Consider the following 18,281-nt stretch of genomic DNA (forward strand, 5'->3'; position numbering starts at 1 on the left):
GGTTCATTTTCAGGTCTAGCAAATGTATAAGGGCAAATTGTATTGATTTACAGATTAATGGGTTGAATTTGGTAGGCTTTAACCATAATGCTGTTTAAATATTGGGATAACCCATGCTGCCCTCTTGCACCAGAAGTAAACCAATACAATGTTTAACAAATCAAACTTTGCTCTGTTTGAGGCTAAGGGTTATGTAATATGACCATTATGACCATTTCCCTGCTGACAACCAACATACTGTAGTTATCAACAACATACAATTACTTGCAAGGGTTTAAATATGTAAAAAAAAGTCCAAATCTCTATTTTGTCATTGGAAATATCTTTGTTTAGATTTAGATAATAGTGTTGTATTAGATTCTCATGTTGTAATAATCTGTATTTTACAGAACATTTCATATGCTCAGCAGGCATTCAAGAAAAACCATACTGTAGATCTGAATACTGGGTTCCTGCATCAGCAGTGCTTCGTGTCCCTTCCTAAACTGCCCTAAACCATGTATTTGATCCATTGGAGGATAATGTTCAGTTACTTCAGACAACTCAACATATATTAGTAATATGGTATGTTGATTAGACTGAAAGAAATACCTTGAGTATAAAAGTACAATTTAGAAAACAAATCAATTGAAAGTCATACTAAGGTGCAAAAGGTATTAAATAGGTCTGACTCCAAAGCATGAACCTGTAGAAAGGGAATTTTAAAAAACACTGCAGGAAAAATGGATAACTTTGACAAATGGAGCAAAAAGTTATCTTTTTGTCTAGCATGTTATTACTGAGATTGTGATTATGTAGATATGCCGTAGCAAATATGAAATGGGCTGACAAATATTTCTCATATCAAGTGTCCTCTAGAATATACTGAAAACTATTTTTCTATCTGAATTAAACTTCAAATTTATATCCAGCTTCGTCAAATCACATTTATTCAAAGGCACATTTATCAGGTAAGATTTTATTCATGTTTTTAGAACAGGTATACAGCACATCTTTGTCGACAAATACATGATGTAAAAATATAAGACATTATGGTACAGAGATTATATTATTCTCATGTGGTGGGTGTCCCAGTAATTTAAAAAAAAAAAAAAAAAGATAAAACAAGCACATTTATGCTTGTCATATTAGCTCTCTGGGGACTTTACTTGGGAACTAGAGGGTGTTCAGATCAAGTCCAGCAAGACAGGTAACTTTGAAACTATGACAGGGTTCTGGTTTTATTACCACAACACGTCCAAGTTACTCATCAGTTAAAACCACAAGGCAAGGCTGCTGTGCAGCATCCCATCATTCCAGCATCTCTCAATGCATGTGTGTGTCTTGTATATGTGTGTCTGTATTTCAGGATCAATAAACCTGTTGTTAGATAGGGATCAGTCTTGATATAAGACATTTGGCATTTTGGAAAAATATCAGAAGAGGGCTTTTGCTTTCACAGTTCATCAACTGCCAACAAGTGGCAGAAAAGAAAGCACCGCAATAACACAGACAGAAACAAACAGGGTGTCAACCAGGAAACGATTAAAAGAGGAGTTGTGGGATTGTTTCCCATGGCCTCTGCTTCTAAACCACTCTATAACCTCATTTAGGCTGTACTCCTGGGGCTCGTAACCCAGCTCTCTTTTAGCTTTTGCCAAACTGAAGTAATGAGTCACACCAGTTTTATATACCTCTGTACGAGTCAGCAATGGCTGGAAGTTATAGAAGGGTCCAATGAGGTGGTGAATCATTTCTGTGAGGAAAGAAAAAAAGTAAATGAGTGAGATAGGTAGGCGTAGTTTGGGAAAGGTATAGCCTAGGCCCTCTACCAGAGGTCTGAAGAATTCAAAGTTATTGACGGGCCTCCCATCTGAGATAAAGTAGGGCTGACCAGCAGAGCGGTGCTGCTGCTGTGAGGTCAGAGCCTTCGCAGCAAGCTCGTGTGCAGACACAAGGTTGTCCACATGGACAAACTCCACCAGGCTGTTGGCTTCACCATAAACAAATTTGAAGATCCCCTTTTCTATGTAGCCAACGATTCTGGGCAGGTGCCTCTGCTCACCAGGCCCATAAATTCCTGCGGGGCGTAGTGCACAGGTTCTCAGTACCCCGGAGCCATCCTTCAACGCTGTGCCATTAGCTTCTAGCACTGCCATCTCAGCCATTGACTTGGTTCTGGAGTAGTGATCAGGGTGGAGATCAAGAGGTAGATAAGGGAGGCTTTCATCCCCATTCTTTATCACCTGGCCTCCAAATACCACGTTGAAGGTGCTGGTATAAACCAGCCTGGGTACTCCATGTTTAACACAAGCCTTCAGGACATTCCGGGTGCCCTCGACATTTACCGCCTCAATCAGATGATGATTCAGCTGCTCCCTGCCGGACATACCATAGGAGGCTATGTGGAATACACAGTCCACGCCGACGACAGCCTTCTCAACATGTGCAAACTCACATATATCTCCTTGAAAAAATACAATGTCCTCTGACACTTCATGATTTGGAGGAACAATGTCAAAAAGAATGACCTTGGCTCCTGTCTTGTGCAGGGAACATGCCAGCCTGCAAGAAAATTATACATGAATTAATGCCTACAGGAAAGTCATTACAACTCCTCAACTTTAACAAGCTACACTGTAAATATTTTTGCAAAAGCTTGTACAACTGTATGCAGTTCCACTTTGTCAGCCAAAGAGCTAATCTAAGTTAAAACAGGTGCATTAACACCATCTTGTGGTGTTTTAAATTATTACTGAGGAATTACTGCTAATGTAAATGAAGTTTTCTTGTGTAACCAAACGGTTCTTACCTATAACCAAAATATCCACATCCCCCAGTTATCATAAATGTCTCCGTACACATACTTTGCATTTCAGAAAGGCACACCTAGAAGAGAGAGTTAAACGCTTTGTGAGAAAGGAAACAATTACCTTGTAATTCACATGCATGTAACTTTATAATCTATAATAATTTTTTTTAAAAAAAACAGACATTGACCATTTATGGACTGGTGTTTCAACAGCATTAAAAAAAAACCTGTTCATGCAATCATCTTCAGTCGACGTGACTATTTTAAAGGTGTCTTGAAATGCCTCTCTAATCTGAATTAGCTACAAATTCAGATTGCTGCGGCTTGAGTCACTGGAAAAGTGAGCCACATCAGTCCAGCTGTCAGATCCTTACACCTGCTTCCAGCCTGTCCAAGGTTCAGTTTTGAAACACTTCTCTTGTCACGTTACTTATTATGTTGCTCTTGTGTGAAGTAATAATGGTAGAAGGCCATTCTGCATATCTGACCTGCTGCTTTGTCATGAATCACCCACAACTCTCTGATCACCTGGCACAAGTCTGCCTTCTGTCCCAAGAGTCCAAACTCCCAGAGAACAATGGGTGGACGAAGGATGTTTATGCTTATTGTTGCAAAATTGCATTATTACCAATTTCTTACACTTCATTGTAAATTTCATAATTGTATTTCTTGATGTATTTTCTGTTTATATTTGCTTCCACTTTCAAAATGTTCTTTGTGTATTTTTTGTATGTATGTGATAACTAGTTGGTGAAAAGCAATCTGTACTGTCTTAACGAAATGCATGCTACTATATACAATTACCTGCATTAATTTCTATCATTTTCCTGTGGGCTTTGTGTCACAAATATACACATCTATAACAAGTGATGGGTTATTCAGAATAGCAGGTCTTATAATGACGTAAAAACGACGCAGCGTTAAAAAGCGTGTACACTCATGTTTTTCGGTACTAACCTCAATATAAATCGAGAAGAAAAAGGACGCAGTGTCTCACGAAAGTCTCCCAGCACGAGAAAAAGATCGCCGGCGAGCACTTCCGGTCCGCCAATCCCGCACTTCCTGTTTTACACCCCTCTTCTACTTCTGCTTCTTTTTGAGGATTAACACTGTGACATCCAATCGTTCTGTTGCTGCCACCCTCTGGTTACTACTATCAGCTCTTTAAAAATGTCTACAGTCCTGGGTCTTTCTCCGGTGTCCGTGTGCTAAACTAGGGATTATTATGAGATGTATTGAATCAAGTTTGACTAAGCAGAACATCACTGACCTAAGAGACGAGGGAGTGAAATGCCACTGAAAAATATTGCAGGTGGAAAAAAGAATAGTTCCACACAAAATAAAACATGACTCTTGCATAAAAAAACTGCACACAATTGAAAACTGCACCCTCTCCATTAATTACTATTTTGTTACATAATGTGTCATGGATTGTAGCAGCGTTTTAAAAGCTTAAAAATGTTGTTTTTTTATCGTGTGTTTGCAATATGGGTTTACCCATAGAATCGGAAAGTAAAGTACTGTATCTATCACTGTATTCTTGAATACACCGTCGCCAATGTAGGTTTGTTTTTATGGGACTAGGAGTGACAATGTGACACTCTGATCCTGTGTCCCGCCCTCTCTGTGATGTTAAACCAATCACGTTAGACTCCGTCTCAACCACACTGGGAACGCGGATTGGTTGGCACACCACGTCATTCAGTGGAGCGGAAGAAGTCGCACAGACAACCCCTGGGACGAGCAGCAATGAGTTCTCTAGAACAGGCCGAGGGTAAACTACATATTCGCCAAAATTGTCACATTTCATTATCGCCGGATTATTATATTCGGCTGCTTATCTGCGCTCTCAAAAAATGTGGAAAAAAGTTTTTAAGTTCGTTTTACAGACATAGATGCATGGTTACGTTAGCTAGCTAGTTGACGTATGCTGTGATACACAGCATGACTTAACTTAGCTAAGCGATGAACGTCAAACCGTGTCGCTCTCATTTAGTTACTAACATTTGGTTATAAATTATTTCATTTTCTATTGTCCTGGAAAGAATTAATGAAGACGGCTAGATTTGTTACTAGCTCTCAATGTGATGTATTCAATGTGTGACTGCAAATACAGCGAACGATTTGGATATTTAACAGCCGCAGTTCTGTTTTCATCCGAGTTTACAAGCTTGTAGTAAATGTCACAATCTAAGATTTTAGAGCTGAGGCTGACTTTAGAAATATTTTAAAACCTGTATTAACGACATGACATTAACAGCATTTCAGTGAAAAATTGAAAATAAGACACATTTGATATTGGGTCAAAACTAAAAAACCCAGCCAGTTTGTAATGTGTCCATATTTTTTCCAGATCTGAAGGCATTCGAGAGAAGATTGACAGAGTATGTCTCATGTTTGCAACCTGCAACAGGCAGGTGGAGAAGTAAGTAGCCATTAGTGCTGACCGTCCAAACTCACATGGTCTTGTTACTTGTCGTTCATTGATTCCAACCCTTCACATGATGAGGATTTATTATAATCAATCAGAACTCGTCATTCGCTACTGTAACTTTAACTATTAGGACTACCAGAATTACAGTTTGAAGACTATCACTATTGTTCAACGACAGACCATACATACAATATTGTTTTGGTAAATATAATTTTTCTTGTGAACTATTTGTTTCAGTGATTTTGATAGTGGTATCTGTTTGCACTGCGACTGGGGCATGGAACTGGTTAATAGACCCTGACACACAAAAGGTAAGTATCAGTGGACAACATATCTGGTTGGGCCATTGTCAGCATAGAGGAAAATTTCATAGAAACAGAATTTACATTATTCTCCCAGAGCATCTGCATATTGCAGGTTTTATAATGACAAAACTGTCAACATCACGTCCCGTTTCATTATTCTATGAATGATTTATAAATAGTTTACCAAATTAAACAAAATAAATCAGGTGAACAATGCTCGTAAATAAGAGAGAAGAGAAGAGAAGTCATTGAACTTATGCTAACAGTGGCTTGTTCTTTGTGATCAAATGCCAGATATATGCCTAAAGATATCTGCTTGGGCTTTCCCAAAAACAATGCAAAATTTCAGTAATGAGATTGCATTGTGTCAACAAGAAATAGCAGACAATTTGGCAGACCTTTTTTCCGTTTTGTAGATAACTTATTTCATCTCATCTTGCACAAGCCAGTGGTTGAGTTTCATACATGAAACAGAAAAGCATACATTATGAGCATAATTAATTTCTGTGCAAATGAAGGGTTAGTGCACAATTTTTACCCCTTATTCGCCTAAAACAAGTAAATATAAATCTCCAATCTGGTGTTAAGAATAATTTTAGACATAATTTAAAATTTCAAAAGATAATGGACAGCATTTCATACACAATAGAACCAAATGATGAAGTAATGAAGTCATGACATAACAAGATAAGTCATAAATCTACTTTGCTGTACTGCATCTTAATGCTTTGCTAAAACAACTTCTTGGATGTAATTCAGTTGGATGTAAATCATTGTATTGAAATACACACATCGATTTCCTTAAAAACACCTTTCCAGAATATGTGGCTACAGTATACAGTACAAACATTTTAGAAAATTGTTTTCCAAAATCTTGTACTTTTGATCCCTTACTGTGAATAAATTCAGTATAATGAACAGCTGTAAAAGTGAGTTTTGTTGCTGACTGAACAATGTGTTCCTCTCTTTCTGATGTTTTGTAGGTCTCTTTCTTTTCATCTCTTTGGAATCATCCTTTTTTCACCATCAGCTGTATCACTCTTATAGCTCTCTTCTTTGCTGGGATACACAAGCGAGTTGTGGCACCATCCATGTATCCTTATATGTTTTTTATATATATCGATACATTATATAATGTGTGTGTGTATACCTGTATGGATGTAGATGTATTTGCTTGTTTTTAAATACATATATATGTTGTTTTTTATTTATATATACTATATACTCTATAAATATATATAATACACACACGAACACACACACACACACGCAAATACATAAGCATGCTTTTACCAGTGTAATTCCAGCATCTGCCTTGCTGTCACACTTCCAGTATCAGATATTGTCAGAAAAACGTAGTGTATACAGTAAATATTTGGTTGACTGTACTTCTCTACTTTGGGTGGATGTCTTTGACTTTGCTCCTTCAGTATTGCTGCCCGCTGTCGAACAGTTTTAGCAGAATACAACATGTCCTGTGATGATGTGAGTTTTTACATCTGATATTGTAACCCATGGTCTCCATATATATGTATAGATTTGTGTTAAAAGACATATTTCTGTTTTGGTTTTTTTTACAGACGGGGAAACTTATCCTCAAACCACGACCAAACATCCAATAACTGTGAACCTCCGTTGAGTGATCAGATGATGTACCTACTGTTAAATGATGGCACTGATACCTCAGGGTCTGAATCTGATCAGTACTGAGGCAAATGTTGTCATCATGATGGGAATACACATGAAAGGAGGACATGCACTGATCTTTTTAACAGCGTTCGGGAGTCACTATTGAAGCTGCTGATCAGCTCATGTAATCTGATATGTTTTACTTATTTCGCATGAGTTCAGAGATGTTTGTTTCTATTGCTAAGCATGTGTTTTATCAAAATGTTTCTATTTTTAAAGTTATTTGTTAATAAATAAGTGATGAACGTAAATCATGTTTGTATCTCATTAATAACCTATAAACCCTCCATCTGGGGTCTGTGTGATATTAACTATCAGTCTTGTGTTTTACGTCGTTCTTTGCGACAGCCCTTCTGCTTTCCGTCATCAACGACCAGTTTACGACAGGGAACAGTCTTCCACATGGCCTCCACCCAGGCTAGAGCCGGAGTGGACATCTGAGGATTTCGATTTTCCGACTGTACGACAAGAAATCTCGTTTCATGCGCAGTTATCGCTTTAATACCAGTAGAAATGGGTAAAAGTAAAACCAACAAATTCAAACGGCCGCAGTTTAACTCTGTCGGCCTGCCGGTGAACGCCGTGAAGGAGGCGGACGTTGAGGAAGACCACCACGTCGAAGATTGTTGTCCAGCTGCAGAGTTACTGGAGAAAGTATGAACCCAGAATAAACTGAATGTTATTAACTTAACATCACCCAATAGATTCGAATTCAAACATGTCAGTTTTGGAATAACTTTTTTTTTTGAGTGAATCGAGATTCATTCAAGGTTGTGAAGTATTTTTCAGTCTAATTACATAATTATAGAATAAGTATACTTACATTTTTTAAAATCGTATTCTTGCTTGTAAGCGACCCTGTATACCCAACAGTTAACGTGAACCTGATCGGTTCACACTTCGTGTTTACAGCTACAGAGCCCCTGTGCAGACATGCGGGAGTTTGCATGCGCCAGTATTTCTCGGGTGGTGCAGCAGAGTCAGACCATCCCGGGTTTCCTCCAGAAGGATGCTGTTAGGCGGCTGGGGCCCATGCTGCTGGACGGCAGCGTGGCTGTCAGGGAGACGGCCACGGGGGCCCTCAGGTGAGGACCCCACTGCAGCGGTGCCACTGACACCCACACTAAACCTGGATGAAGGGACCCGTGTTGGGCAATCGAATGCAACTCCTGCAAAATAATTCGAGTGTCACCTGTCACAAAAATCACAATTGTGTTCATATGAAAACTTGATTTTACAGGTTCTGGTGTTTTCCTTTATTACTTATTGGCTTTTAAAGATTTTTAATTTAATCCATAACAAAAAGAAGGTAGTAAAAAATTTAAATACAATTTTTTTTTTGTTGAAAATGCAACATTTTACAGTCATTAATAAGCCTGTCTCCCATCAGCATAAATTACAGCAGTAATCCTCTTTCTCATGGATGGACACAACCTCAGTATGTCACTGTGATGTGTGATAAAACACACGTCACAGTGACATTGGATGATGGCCCAGTGTCCAGAGCAGCCAAGAGTTGCTGAGATTTTAGCTCAGGGTTCATCTCTGGACAGTCAAAAACAGATGTAATTGTAACGGCACAATCCCATTCATATTACCTGTTTCATTCGGCCTATTTATAGGGGTGAGTTTAACAAGGGAGTGGTCATGTGGGTTTAGCTGGACGAGGGCAGTGTGGCAATATTTGTGTTTTCATAGTTAATACCACTCATGAAGTCGGTCGTGTAATCACTTCTAATATGTTGACAATGATCACAAACCCTGCCCCCAGCATAGATATTCAACTACTGTACATTTAGCGTCGGGAGAATGTTTTCTGAAATTTGCCCAAAACAAGAGCGGTATGTTTTTGAATCCCATTATGTTCACCAGTATTAGATACCACTTTTATATACAAACAGGCACTTGCAGAGTCTTTATGTTCCTCCTTTCAGAACATTATACTGTATATTATATAAAGCATGATCAGATCTTTTTCACTGCAGATTGTTACGTGCAACTCTACTGTGACATTTAACCAAATCTACATCCAACTTTAAGGACTGTTCATAGTCAAACAAATGATGGATAGTTTACATTCAAACATCCGACATGATGCACGTTTACCAATCATACTGTATACTCATCAAATGTTGGGTGATCTGATCTCAGACCCCAGCTGCTGAAGCATCCTTCTACAAAGATACTGAACATCTGATTGCTCCAACTGGCTGTTTTGTTGCATTGTGATTATAGTAACTATTTTATTCCAAGGGGTAGTAAATGCGCATCATTCGCCTGAACAGCCATGCATTTATGTTTCACGTGTGTCACGTGCTTCAACCTTTTAACTCAATTTCATACCAATCCATAAATCAGTTTATGCATAATTGACTAACAAACAAATAACGTACTGTAGGTAAGCTAACACTGGCGAGCGCTGACCGACCTCGGCAGACGTAGTTTATCCTGAACAAGATGCAGAGAGCATTACCGAATTTAGATGTCACTGGTGCAGAAGTGTGGTTACCTCTGCAGGGGGCGCCATGCTACAATACTGTACCATTTCTGAAAAGGACCTTGACAAATGGCTCGAATGCTTAAGAGTACACCACATCATTTACAGCTTTGTCTTTCGTTTTGTTCTGTGCTTATATGCTGCTTGTGTTACTCTGGTTAATTTGTATTTTGCATTTGTTTTACCTCCAAATGCTCTCTTTCTCTCTCTCTCTCTCTCTCTCTCTCTCTCTCTTTCTCTCTCTCTCTCTCTCTCTCTCTCTCTCTCTCTCTCTCTCTCTGTCTCTCTCTCTCTCTCTCTCTCTCTCTCTCTCTCTCACACACACACACACACCCTCTGACAGTGATTTCCTTCCAACCAAATGTTGCATGTGTGTCTGAGTCCTTTTCTGTCTGACAGGAATCTGAGTGCATGTGGAGGTCAGGAGGTGTGCGAGGACATGGTGAAGCACGATGTCATGACTCCCCTGACAGCGCTGCTTAGAGAGGTGAGACTCCCCCACTGCTTTCAACCTAACGCATCACTTCAATTCATCATCCACAGCTGTTAAGGCCAGGCCACAATAGCTTCAGCAGTTTGGTCTCATTCCAGAGCAAAGACAGTTTCTGAAAATGTCTACCTTCACAGCTGAACAAAGTGACATCAGTTACAGTAATGCTCCCTGTAGGCTGGGTGGGGGGGTGGGGCACATTTTAGTTGTGTCCAAAGTCACATTCTTGTCTACACTGACAATGAATTAACATGTTAAATGTCAAACAAGAAATGACAGGTACCACAAGGCTTTCCACTACTTCCTCAAGGCAGTGTCTTTCCCCCTCTATTACAGGTGAACAGATTTAGTTCAAATTTGCCACACAAGAACAGATACAGATTTGACCGATGTGTCCTGACAGTACCAACTCAGAATGAGAGGAACCTGTCAGGACTTGCTGATCCTCGTCAGGCCTTGTTTTGTGAGTTATAGTGAGCTAAAATGTACCATGAGTTGGAGCTTGTGGATTTCCTGCTCCCCCTCAGGAATAACAATGTTTACCTTGACCTCGATAGGTTTCTCGATGCACAATCCTTAAAGGAATCACATAATGCAAACATTTTTCTTTGGATCTACAATGACAAAGGCTATACGTGTTTCTCTTGAGGTTTTGTTTTGTCAGCAGCACAGTGTCATTTTCTATTCAGTGCTGTGCTGGTTTTGGGAGCTGGACAGAGCCAAAGAAAGACCAGATAAATGCAGTGGAGAATGTTGCCAATGAGGCTGTGAACCTACTTTGGAATCTATGGTAAGTTCATTTTATTTAAAGGTTTTTTTTAGATTATTGTTTCACCTTTATTAGACAGCAGGAACAAACCGGAAACTGGAGAGAAGATGCTGGGATTGACCTGATTATCATTCTGCTACACACTCCAACATTCTGTTTTAAACCTTTATTATGTTTTGAATTTTGACTTGAATTTTCTTCCATGGTAAAATGTATTTGCATTTCTATCATCTGTCTAGCACTATTGGCTTGGTCATCAGATCAATAGATTTTTACTGCTTTGGTAAAGACGTCATTACGTCCTCCGTCCCACTGAAAATGTTCGTAGCCATTCCAGGAAGTTGCACTTCATCGTAGAATCACAGGCTTTACGCTCAAATGAGTGTTCTTGTTGTTTATGTAAAAACACTGGTGCATGTCGTCCTTCTATGAACATCTGACTCTGTTCCTCTACTGTTCTGCCAGTGAAAGCAGCAGCCAGGCCCTGTCTTCCTTCAACAAAGCAGGTCTTCTCGATGTGGTCATCCAATGTCTGGAGAGACACCCTCAGAATGTGGAATTGGCCCTATCTGCTGGTAAATCTAACCTATAAATGGTTGTTTGATTTGTGCTTCTCTCTGAAACATGCCCCATTAAACCGTTAAAATGGCGTGTACAAATAGAGCGGCTGCTTCTAGCCCCAGGTGAATATTAAGGCATTAATGTCAAATTATTTAGTCGGTTTCTTAAATCTAATACAATTATCACTACAGTCCATCAGGTAAAAAGAATGATTGTTGTGGTATTATTTGAAAATTCAAAAAAATTACAAATACTCAATTTATGACCACACATTCAATAAGATTTATTTTATTTGAAATGTCCCGTAATATGTGTTAGAGCTGGACTGTGATGTTCTTCCGAACACGACTCCCACACAAATATGTATTGTTTTTACTGACAGGCTATAATCATGTCTGACCTCTAACTCCAATTTGGTTCCTCAGAGTTTGAGGAAGCAGTTTGAAATCTCTGCCTCTTTGCGTTTGACCAGCTCACTGTTTGCACACTGTGACTGAAGATAACCCAGAGTTGCTGTGCAGCTTGAACAATGCTGTGCTTGGAGTCTTGGAGAATGTGCTGCTGTCATCCGAGCCAGACATGGCACACAGTCTCCTCAGAACACTGGCCGCAGGTACAGTAAACAATCTGTATGTGCCATTACGACAAGCTAAAAGTGACATTTTAAGTCCTCCGTTGACTGACGTATCTTAGTCATTTAAAGGACAGACAGTCTAATACATGTTTCCAGTGTTTTAATGTCCCTCCCCACTGGATGTGTCACTAAGGGACTCTTTGGAACATGAAGGCCAGTCTTCCTGCTGCCCGTCAGGCCCAGACCCTGAACGCTGTGGTTGCCACCTTGTCGCGTTGCCTTGATTTGGATGCAGGTACACTGATACCTGAGCTAAGAGCAGCAGAAGAGGCTCGTTATCAGAACACTCAAGATGTACCAGAAACAGAGGAAGGGGCTGTGGAGGAGATGGAAGAGGAGGAAGCCCCTAAACACAAGAAGAATGGAAAGGCTGTGAGGGCTGATGACGACCTCTCTGACCTCTTGCCTGTAAGCGGTATCTCTTATAATGCTCTTTATGTCACTGCATGAGGCACACTGTGGGCCTCTGACTTTTGAACACTGTAAAATGCTAACAGAAAGGAGATTAGGACCGCTATTTCACCACCAGTGATATGGTTCAGTCATCACTGAAACCAGTCATTCAGGGGCCAGTTTACCGGCTAATATTAACGTCAGGTTCCACTGTTGGTGCATTTTTAAGGTATTTAGAAGCTTTTTGGTTCAGATTATTTTTTATTTTATTGTGTCAAAATAAAATCTGAAAAGGCCACATCAAGTCTGACATCAGAGTAAACTGTTCACTTAGTCTTATATTTGCTGAGTTATTTTGACATGATGTGAAATCGTAATTTATGGGGTGTTAATGTTACGGTAGTTGGCGTTGGTTGCGGCAGAAAGGGGAACTACAGGAGTCGGATATGGCTGTGTGTGGTTCTCCGTAGGTTCGTGAGTCGACTTCACATCTTGAAGACTACCTTTATCTGAAGTTTACTGTACAAACAGCACTCTTGGGCATGTATGATCGATAATTATAATTTTAGTAAAGACAGGGTATGCATGAAGCTGTGCTTTCTGTGGAGGTATTGACAGGCGCGATTGTTCTTAATTTACATTTATAAGCTATCGTATTTCAGTCTTATATATAATTTAAAGCTAGATTGAGGGTCTTGATATTAAATAAGTAAGTTTTAAACTATTAATCATTTTACATGTTAACATAATAAAAATCACATGACGTAAGTGTAGGACGAATGACGCTTATTTAACACTACATGTGTAATTCTGTCTCTGTTTTAAATGTGGAGAGGACTCTTTGTAGATTAATAGTACAGTAATAAATTCTACTCTTCCTCATTAGAAGTGTAAAGCAGTGTGTGTTTAAGGCGACAAAGCAATTCAGTTATGTGTTAATGCTTGGTGAAAAGGTGGCGTGTGAGTCACCCTGGAGTGAAGCCAGCCTGACAGAGCTGACAAACTGTTAGAGTAAAGGGAACAAATTAAGGACACCCTTCAAGACCCAAAGTGGGGACCGGCCTCTGGCTTCCAGCCCTCTGAGCTGACCTCAGAAAGACAGAAATGTCCTTCTGTCCTCGTTCACAGCCAGAGCCTCCAGATTGTCGCTGATGCTTCAGAATACCCTGTAATATTGTTGGTTGTATAATATAATGTTTGTTAGTTCTAGTTAACCAACCGACTAGATATGATATACTTAAATATTTTTTCTCCTTGCATAATTAACAACTGTGGACCAGATTTTAATACAGTGCAAAAAAGAACAAAAACAAAAGGCGGTAATGATCAGTACATCTGTAAAAATGAATCTGTGCATCTGAACTCAAATTGTGTGATTTTTGTCCAGGGGGAGAAGGAGGAGCTGAGGGAGGCAGTGGCCTTGCTGACAGCCCAGCAAACATCCTTGGAGATCATCGTCAACATGTGCTGCTCTGACGGTGAGTGTTGTGGGCATAAACAGCAGTGCTAACCCCAGGCACTTAGCATCAACATTATTTTTTGTTACACCTCCTCCAGCTACGTTTTTGTATGTGAAAGGCTTTTAAGGGGAAAAAAAAAAGTTCCTGAAAGCTTTTCATTGTTTTTCATCAGTATCACTCACTGATCAGTTTTTATGTATGTGTGTCCATTAAGACCCCTCTGATGATGAATGGGAGGAGGAGTCGAGCAGCGATGAAAGTGACTTGGGTCCGGATGGGATTTGTGATGGAGTGTCTAATCTGATGTCTCCACTGTGTTTGTCAGCTGAGATTCACGGGGCCTTAATCAGCCACAGTATTCCTGAAAAGGCAAATATTTGTCTGATTCATCAAGAACGCTTCACAGCTACAAGCTTGGGGCCTGGTTTTATGTAATGGAAGAGTCTGTCACTGTGTCAGAACTTTTAGCTGACAATGTAAATTTCATTATGGAATGCTATGCTTTTTGAACTTTTCTATTGCAAAGTCAGAATTAAGCAATGAATCCCACCCACCTTCTAACTGAAGCAGAATGTATTAAATTGCTTATTCATGCAGATAGATATTTCTCTTTAACTTTATACCCTTTATAAAACCATCTAAACACACATTCTTTCTCTCTTGATTAAAGGTATTAAAAAAGACAGACTTCCCCAGAAAAAAAGCCGTGGATGTGTGTCTTCAACATTCTTCATGGGAACGCCTGATAAAAAAGTAAACCTCCCACTGATCAGTCTTTTTTTTTGATTGTGTCATTAAAAATGTGTTTGAGGTATCTGCGTGTCTTGCTTGGGCAGAGGGGGACTGGTTCATGTGTTTGTTAAAAGAGATTTTACTCGCACATGACAAAAGCAAGCCTTTCTCTCTCTCTCTCTCTCTCTCTCTCTCTCAAGGATGCAGCGTGTGCAGTCCCGAGCTTTGACTTGCCTCCACAGCATCCTCTCCACGATGGATGTCGAGTCTCTTGGGGGAGCAGCAGCTCTGCAGGGTGCAGCGCAGCACCTGTCTGTGCTGATTTTTGGTGCAGAAGGTCTCATATTTATGACATAATAAAGTCTCTAGTTTGTTTCCTCTATTGGATTTAATTTTTACTAAAATACATTAGGATACAAGCAAGATTGTAGCACTGGTGGCTTTGGTTCTACAAGATTTCGAAACAAATTGTAGGCAAATTTAAACATATTCCTAGAAACATCTGTTACATCAGTCAGGATTTGCAATAGCAAAGCAACTTATACGAAGAAAAAAAAAAGATTTCTCATGCTTTCAGAAATACCCAAAGATGAGGAGTTCCTGGAGGCAGTCATCAGTGCCATGCGGTCCCTTTTACAAGTGATGGCCTCCAGAAGTATCCCACAGGTATATATATCTGTACATATATATACTACTGTATATATCAAAACTGAATCTGTGAATCTATGGGTTAAACTGGCAGGTATATTTGGTTAAGCCAGGCATTTACAAAAGCTGCAAGAGCCATATTAAGTAAATGTGTTGCGGAAAAAAGAGAAAAGAATTGTCAACGTTGTGTATCCGATTTTTGTCCCAAGTGTGGATCCTTTTGAAAAATAGTGCATACACCCTACAAACGCTACACTCTTGAAACTCCCTTCACTTTTTGTTTGTGATTAAGATTTCACTGAAAAATATCAAATTCAACCTGAGATAACTCGATGACATCAGGACCAATGATGTTGCAAAGCTTCTCCAGAGCGACAGAAGAGGTTTTTACTGACATTATATCAATAAGAGAACTACATACAGTAAATACTGGAGTGCCCCTTTGACCTGTCTGTGTTTGTTAAATGAAGGAAAACAGTGCTAAATAAACAGAGACAATACAAAAAACAGACTTTGCATCCCTGTCAGCCCTAACATTGTTGACCGTGTTGGGTTTTGCATGACTTGGTATCTGTGTGGGTTTTCTTTTTTCTTTGCTAGTGCATCACCGCCCAGCAACTGATGAGCCTGAGTGAAGCAGGCACCCGCTGTGAGGTTGTCAGCGTGAGGGTCAGCGCCGTCGCCATCCTAGGAATCACTGGCAGCACATTAGCCAAAGAGAAGGGCACTGCTGCAACCCTTCAGGTACGATTTTCCTCCTTTATTCTGTCAGAATATTTCTTCTCTAAGAATGCTGGCTCCCACAGATGATTGGAAACGCGTTACTTCAAGTTGCCACAAGGGATGTCGACTTAGTTGTAAATGGAGAAGCCCTTGATGCCCTGTTTGATGTTTTCGCCGATGGAGACGAGGCTGAGACAGCTGCTAAAAACATTCGGCTACTGCCTGCACTGAAGGCATTTCAACCTGTCTTTAAAGCAAAAGTAAGAATTAACATTTTTCTAACTGAACACTTTTTAACTTGCTGTTAAAAGTTTTTTATTCTTGTGAATTGAATCGTTTAGATTAGTTTCTAAGCTTTTAATACATTCCAACATCATATCACTACACATATACTCCAAAGTGTCCCTCTCAAAACAACGTTCATCCCCGATCCCTAACTCTGGATGATGCTCCATTGAAATCCAGTTGCAACCTTTTGAGTAAACCTAAAAGAGACAAACTAACAGACAAATGGAAGTGATCTCCTAATCTCCATGGCTGAGGTGTAAAAAATGGATCAATCCCCAAAATTTAGTGGTTCCTTCCCTGGGACAATGTTCACTCCCAGTTTCTACCCAGTTCAATTCAAACCCATCCAGTAGTTTATAAGTCAGTGGAAATGGAAATGAGATGACAATACTGAAGAGAAAATTAACATCCCTGATCTGGGACTTTATCTGGATCTTATCTATGTATATTGGTTCATGCTTGCCACATTCCCAATTCTCCCAGCAGGAAAATATTTTGAGTATTTCATGTATAATCCTACCAATAGATGAACATCACAAACCGAGCAATCACTTCACCACTTTGGTGGCAGTAATAATTTCTTTCCTTCTACTACTAGATTCGTAAAGATGGAAGAAGTAAGTGCAATCCTCAGCAGCTGTGTGTGCTAGACAACATCAAAGTCAACCTCAGAAGATTCATTGGTTACCTGGAAAAGGCAGTGAAATAATGACTGTATTTGCTTTATATTGTGACCAGTAAAGCATACTAAACCTGTATGATTATTATCAGGTGCATAGAATGATAAAGAATGGGGTTGGAAACCATCAATTATTTATTATGTCTGTAGTGAACCATTTTTTCTGCTTGGTTTCGAATGTTTAAATAAGTCATGATTAAGAGTTTATTTTTTGTGAAGAAAGATGAGGTAAAATCTAAAATTAGTTTCTAGTTACTGTACATTGCAGTAAAGGTATGTTTTTTATTTTTTCTTCCTACAACTTCGGCTAAAACTTTGTGTAAAGAGTGAGATGCAGGACCGTTAGAACAAAGCATTTCTTCATAGAGAGGATTACAGTGTCACTGCTGTATAAAAGTCAATAGATTTTGTGCTGTCTGACATAACCTTTATGCTCTTGAGATAGACATTGGCTCAATCAAAAGAGATACCTGTATATGGCAATTTTATTTAAAGAATCTACTAAACTGAAATGGTTTCATAAAATTACTGCCAAAGTTGTGCAAGGGAAGACAAATATTGTCGCTTTTATAAATATTTTATTTTTCTACAGCCATGCCTCTCTTTGCAGCCTCATCTCTCCACATTAATTGCACTCTTTACCTGAGACCACTCATAGTTGCAATGATAATATCTACAGTGGTACATTTACAATTTTTTCACACTTCAGCAGGCAGCATTCTTGTTCTGTAACTGTGTATGCACATGCACCTGATCTTGAGCTCATCATGTTTTGACTAACATACACAGCAAATGCATTAGCTTTCAATAATGCAGAAAATGGGATATTAAAATGTTGAGTTGTGCCCAAATATGGCTTTTCCCTTAAAATTAAATATGTCATGGTTTTTACATTCGGAGACTTAGCTTTCCTTGATTCTTACAACTTTACAGGGAAATGTAAATACTACATATCATTGGTTTTGAGAAAATCTCAGATACATTAATGTGGAATATGTCATCAGATTCTGAATATCTTTTTTTGAAATAAAATCTGATTTTCCAAGAACTTAAGTGTCTTCTTTTGTATGGCATTTTTTGTAGTAATATGGACATGGACACCAAATGGCGTTAGTCACAATTCATTTAAAAGGCAGCAGAACGATGACTGAGCAGTACTCTATTTCATTTTGATTCTATACTCCTTCA

At 39.2% G+C, this 18,281-nt stretch overlaps 3 protein-coding genes across 3 annotated transcripts; 2 read left to right on the forward strand and 1 right to left on the reverse strand.

The window, feature by feature from the left end:
- Window positions 1-645: 645 nt before the first annotated feature.
- On the reverse strand, window positions 646-3,860 carry sdr42e1 (short chain dehydrogenase/reductase family 42E, member 1). The gene is made up of 3 exons (XM_068317515.1): window positions 3,749-3,860; window positions 2,792-2,868; window positions 646-2,544 (listed from the first exon to the last, which is right to left on the reverse strand). The coding sequence occupies exons 2-3, from the start codon at window positions 2,851-2,853 to the stop codon at window positions 1,446-1,448; spliced, it is 1,161 nt and encodes a 386-aa protein (XP_068173616.1). The 5' UTR covers window positions 2,854-2,868; window positions 3,749-3,860; the 3' UTR covers window positions 646-1,445.
- Window positions 3,861-4,497: 637 nt separating this feature from the next.
- On the forward strand, window positions 4,498-7,460 carry cnep1r1 (CTD nuclear envelope phosphatase 1 regulatory subunit 1). The gene is made up of 6 exons (XM_068318046.1): window positions 4,498-4,565; window positions 5,145-5,216; window positions 5,463-5,536; window positions 6,514-6,623; window positions 6,961-7,015; window positions 7,111-7,460. The coding sequence occupies exons 1-6, from the start codon at window positions 4,541-4,543 to the stop codon at window positions 7,150-7,152; spliced, it is 378 nt and encodes a 125-aa protein (XP_068174147.1). The 5' UTR covers window positions 4,498-4,540; the 3' UTR covers window positions 7,153-7,460.
- Window positions 7,461-7,609: 149 nt separating this feature from the next.
- heatr3 (HEAT repeat containing 3) lies at window positions 7,610-18,141 on the forward strand. Its single transcript, XM_068313136.1, has 15 exons — window positions 7,610-7,873; window positions 8,132-8,304; window positions 10,116-10,203; window positions 10,896-10,996; window positions 11,441-11,550; window positions 12,009-12,149; window positions 12,304-12,578; window positions 13,951-14,041; window positions 14,238-14,392; window positions 14,694-14,776; window positions 14,956-15,092; window positions 15,333-15,421; window positions 16,004-16,147; window positions 16,210-16,386; window positions 17,013-18,141. Exons 1-15 carry the CDS (start codon window positions 7,733-7,735, stop codon window positions 17,121-17,123), a joined length of 2,016 nt encoding a protein of 671 aa, XP_068169237.1. The 5' UTR covers window positions 7,610-7,732; the 3' UTR covers window positions 17,124-18,141.
- Window positions 18,142-18,281: the final 140 nt, after the last annotated feature.

This window comes from Antennarius striatus, chromosome 1 (assembly GCF_040054535.1).
Source record: "Antennarius striatus isolate MH-2024 chromosome 1, ASM4005453v1, whole genome shotgun sequence".
Taxonomy (NCBI): Eukaryota; Metazoa; Chordata; class Actinopteri; order Lophiiformes; family Antennariidae; genus Antennarius; species Antennarius striatus.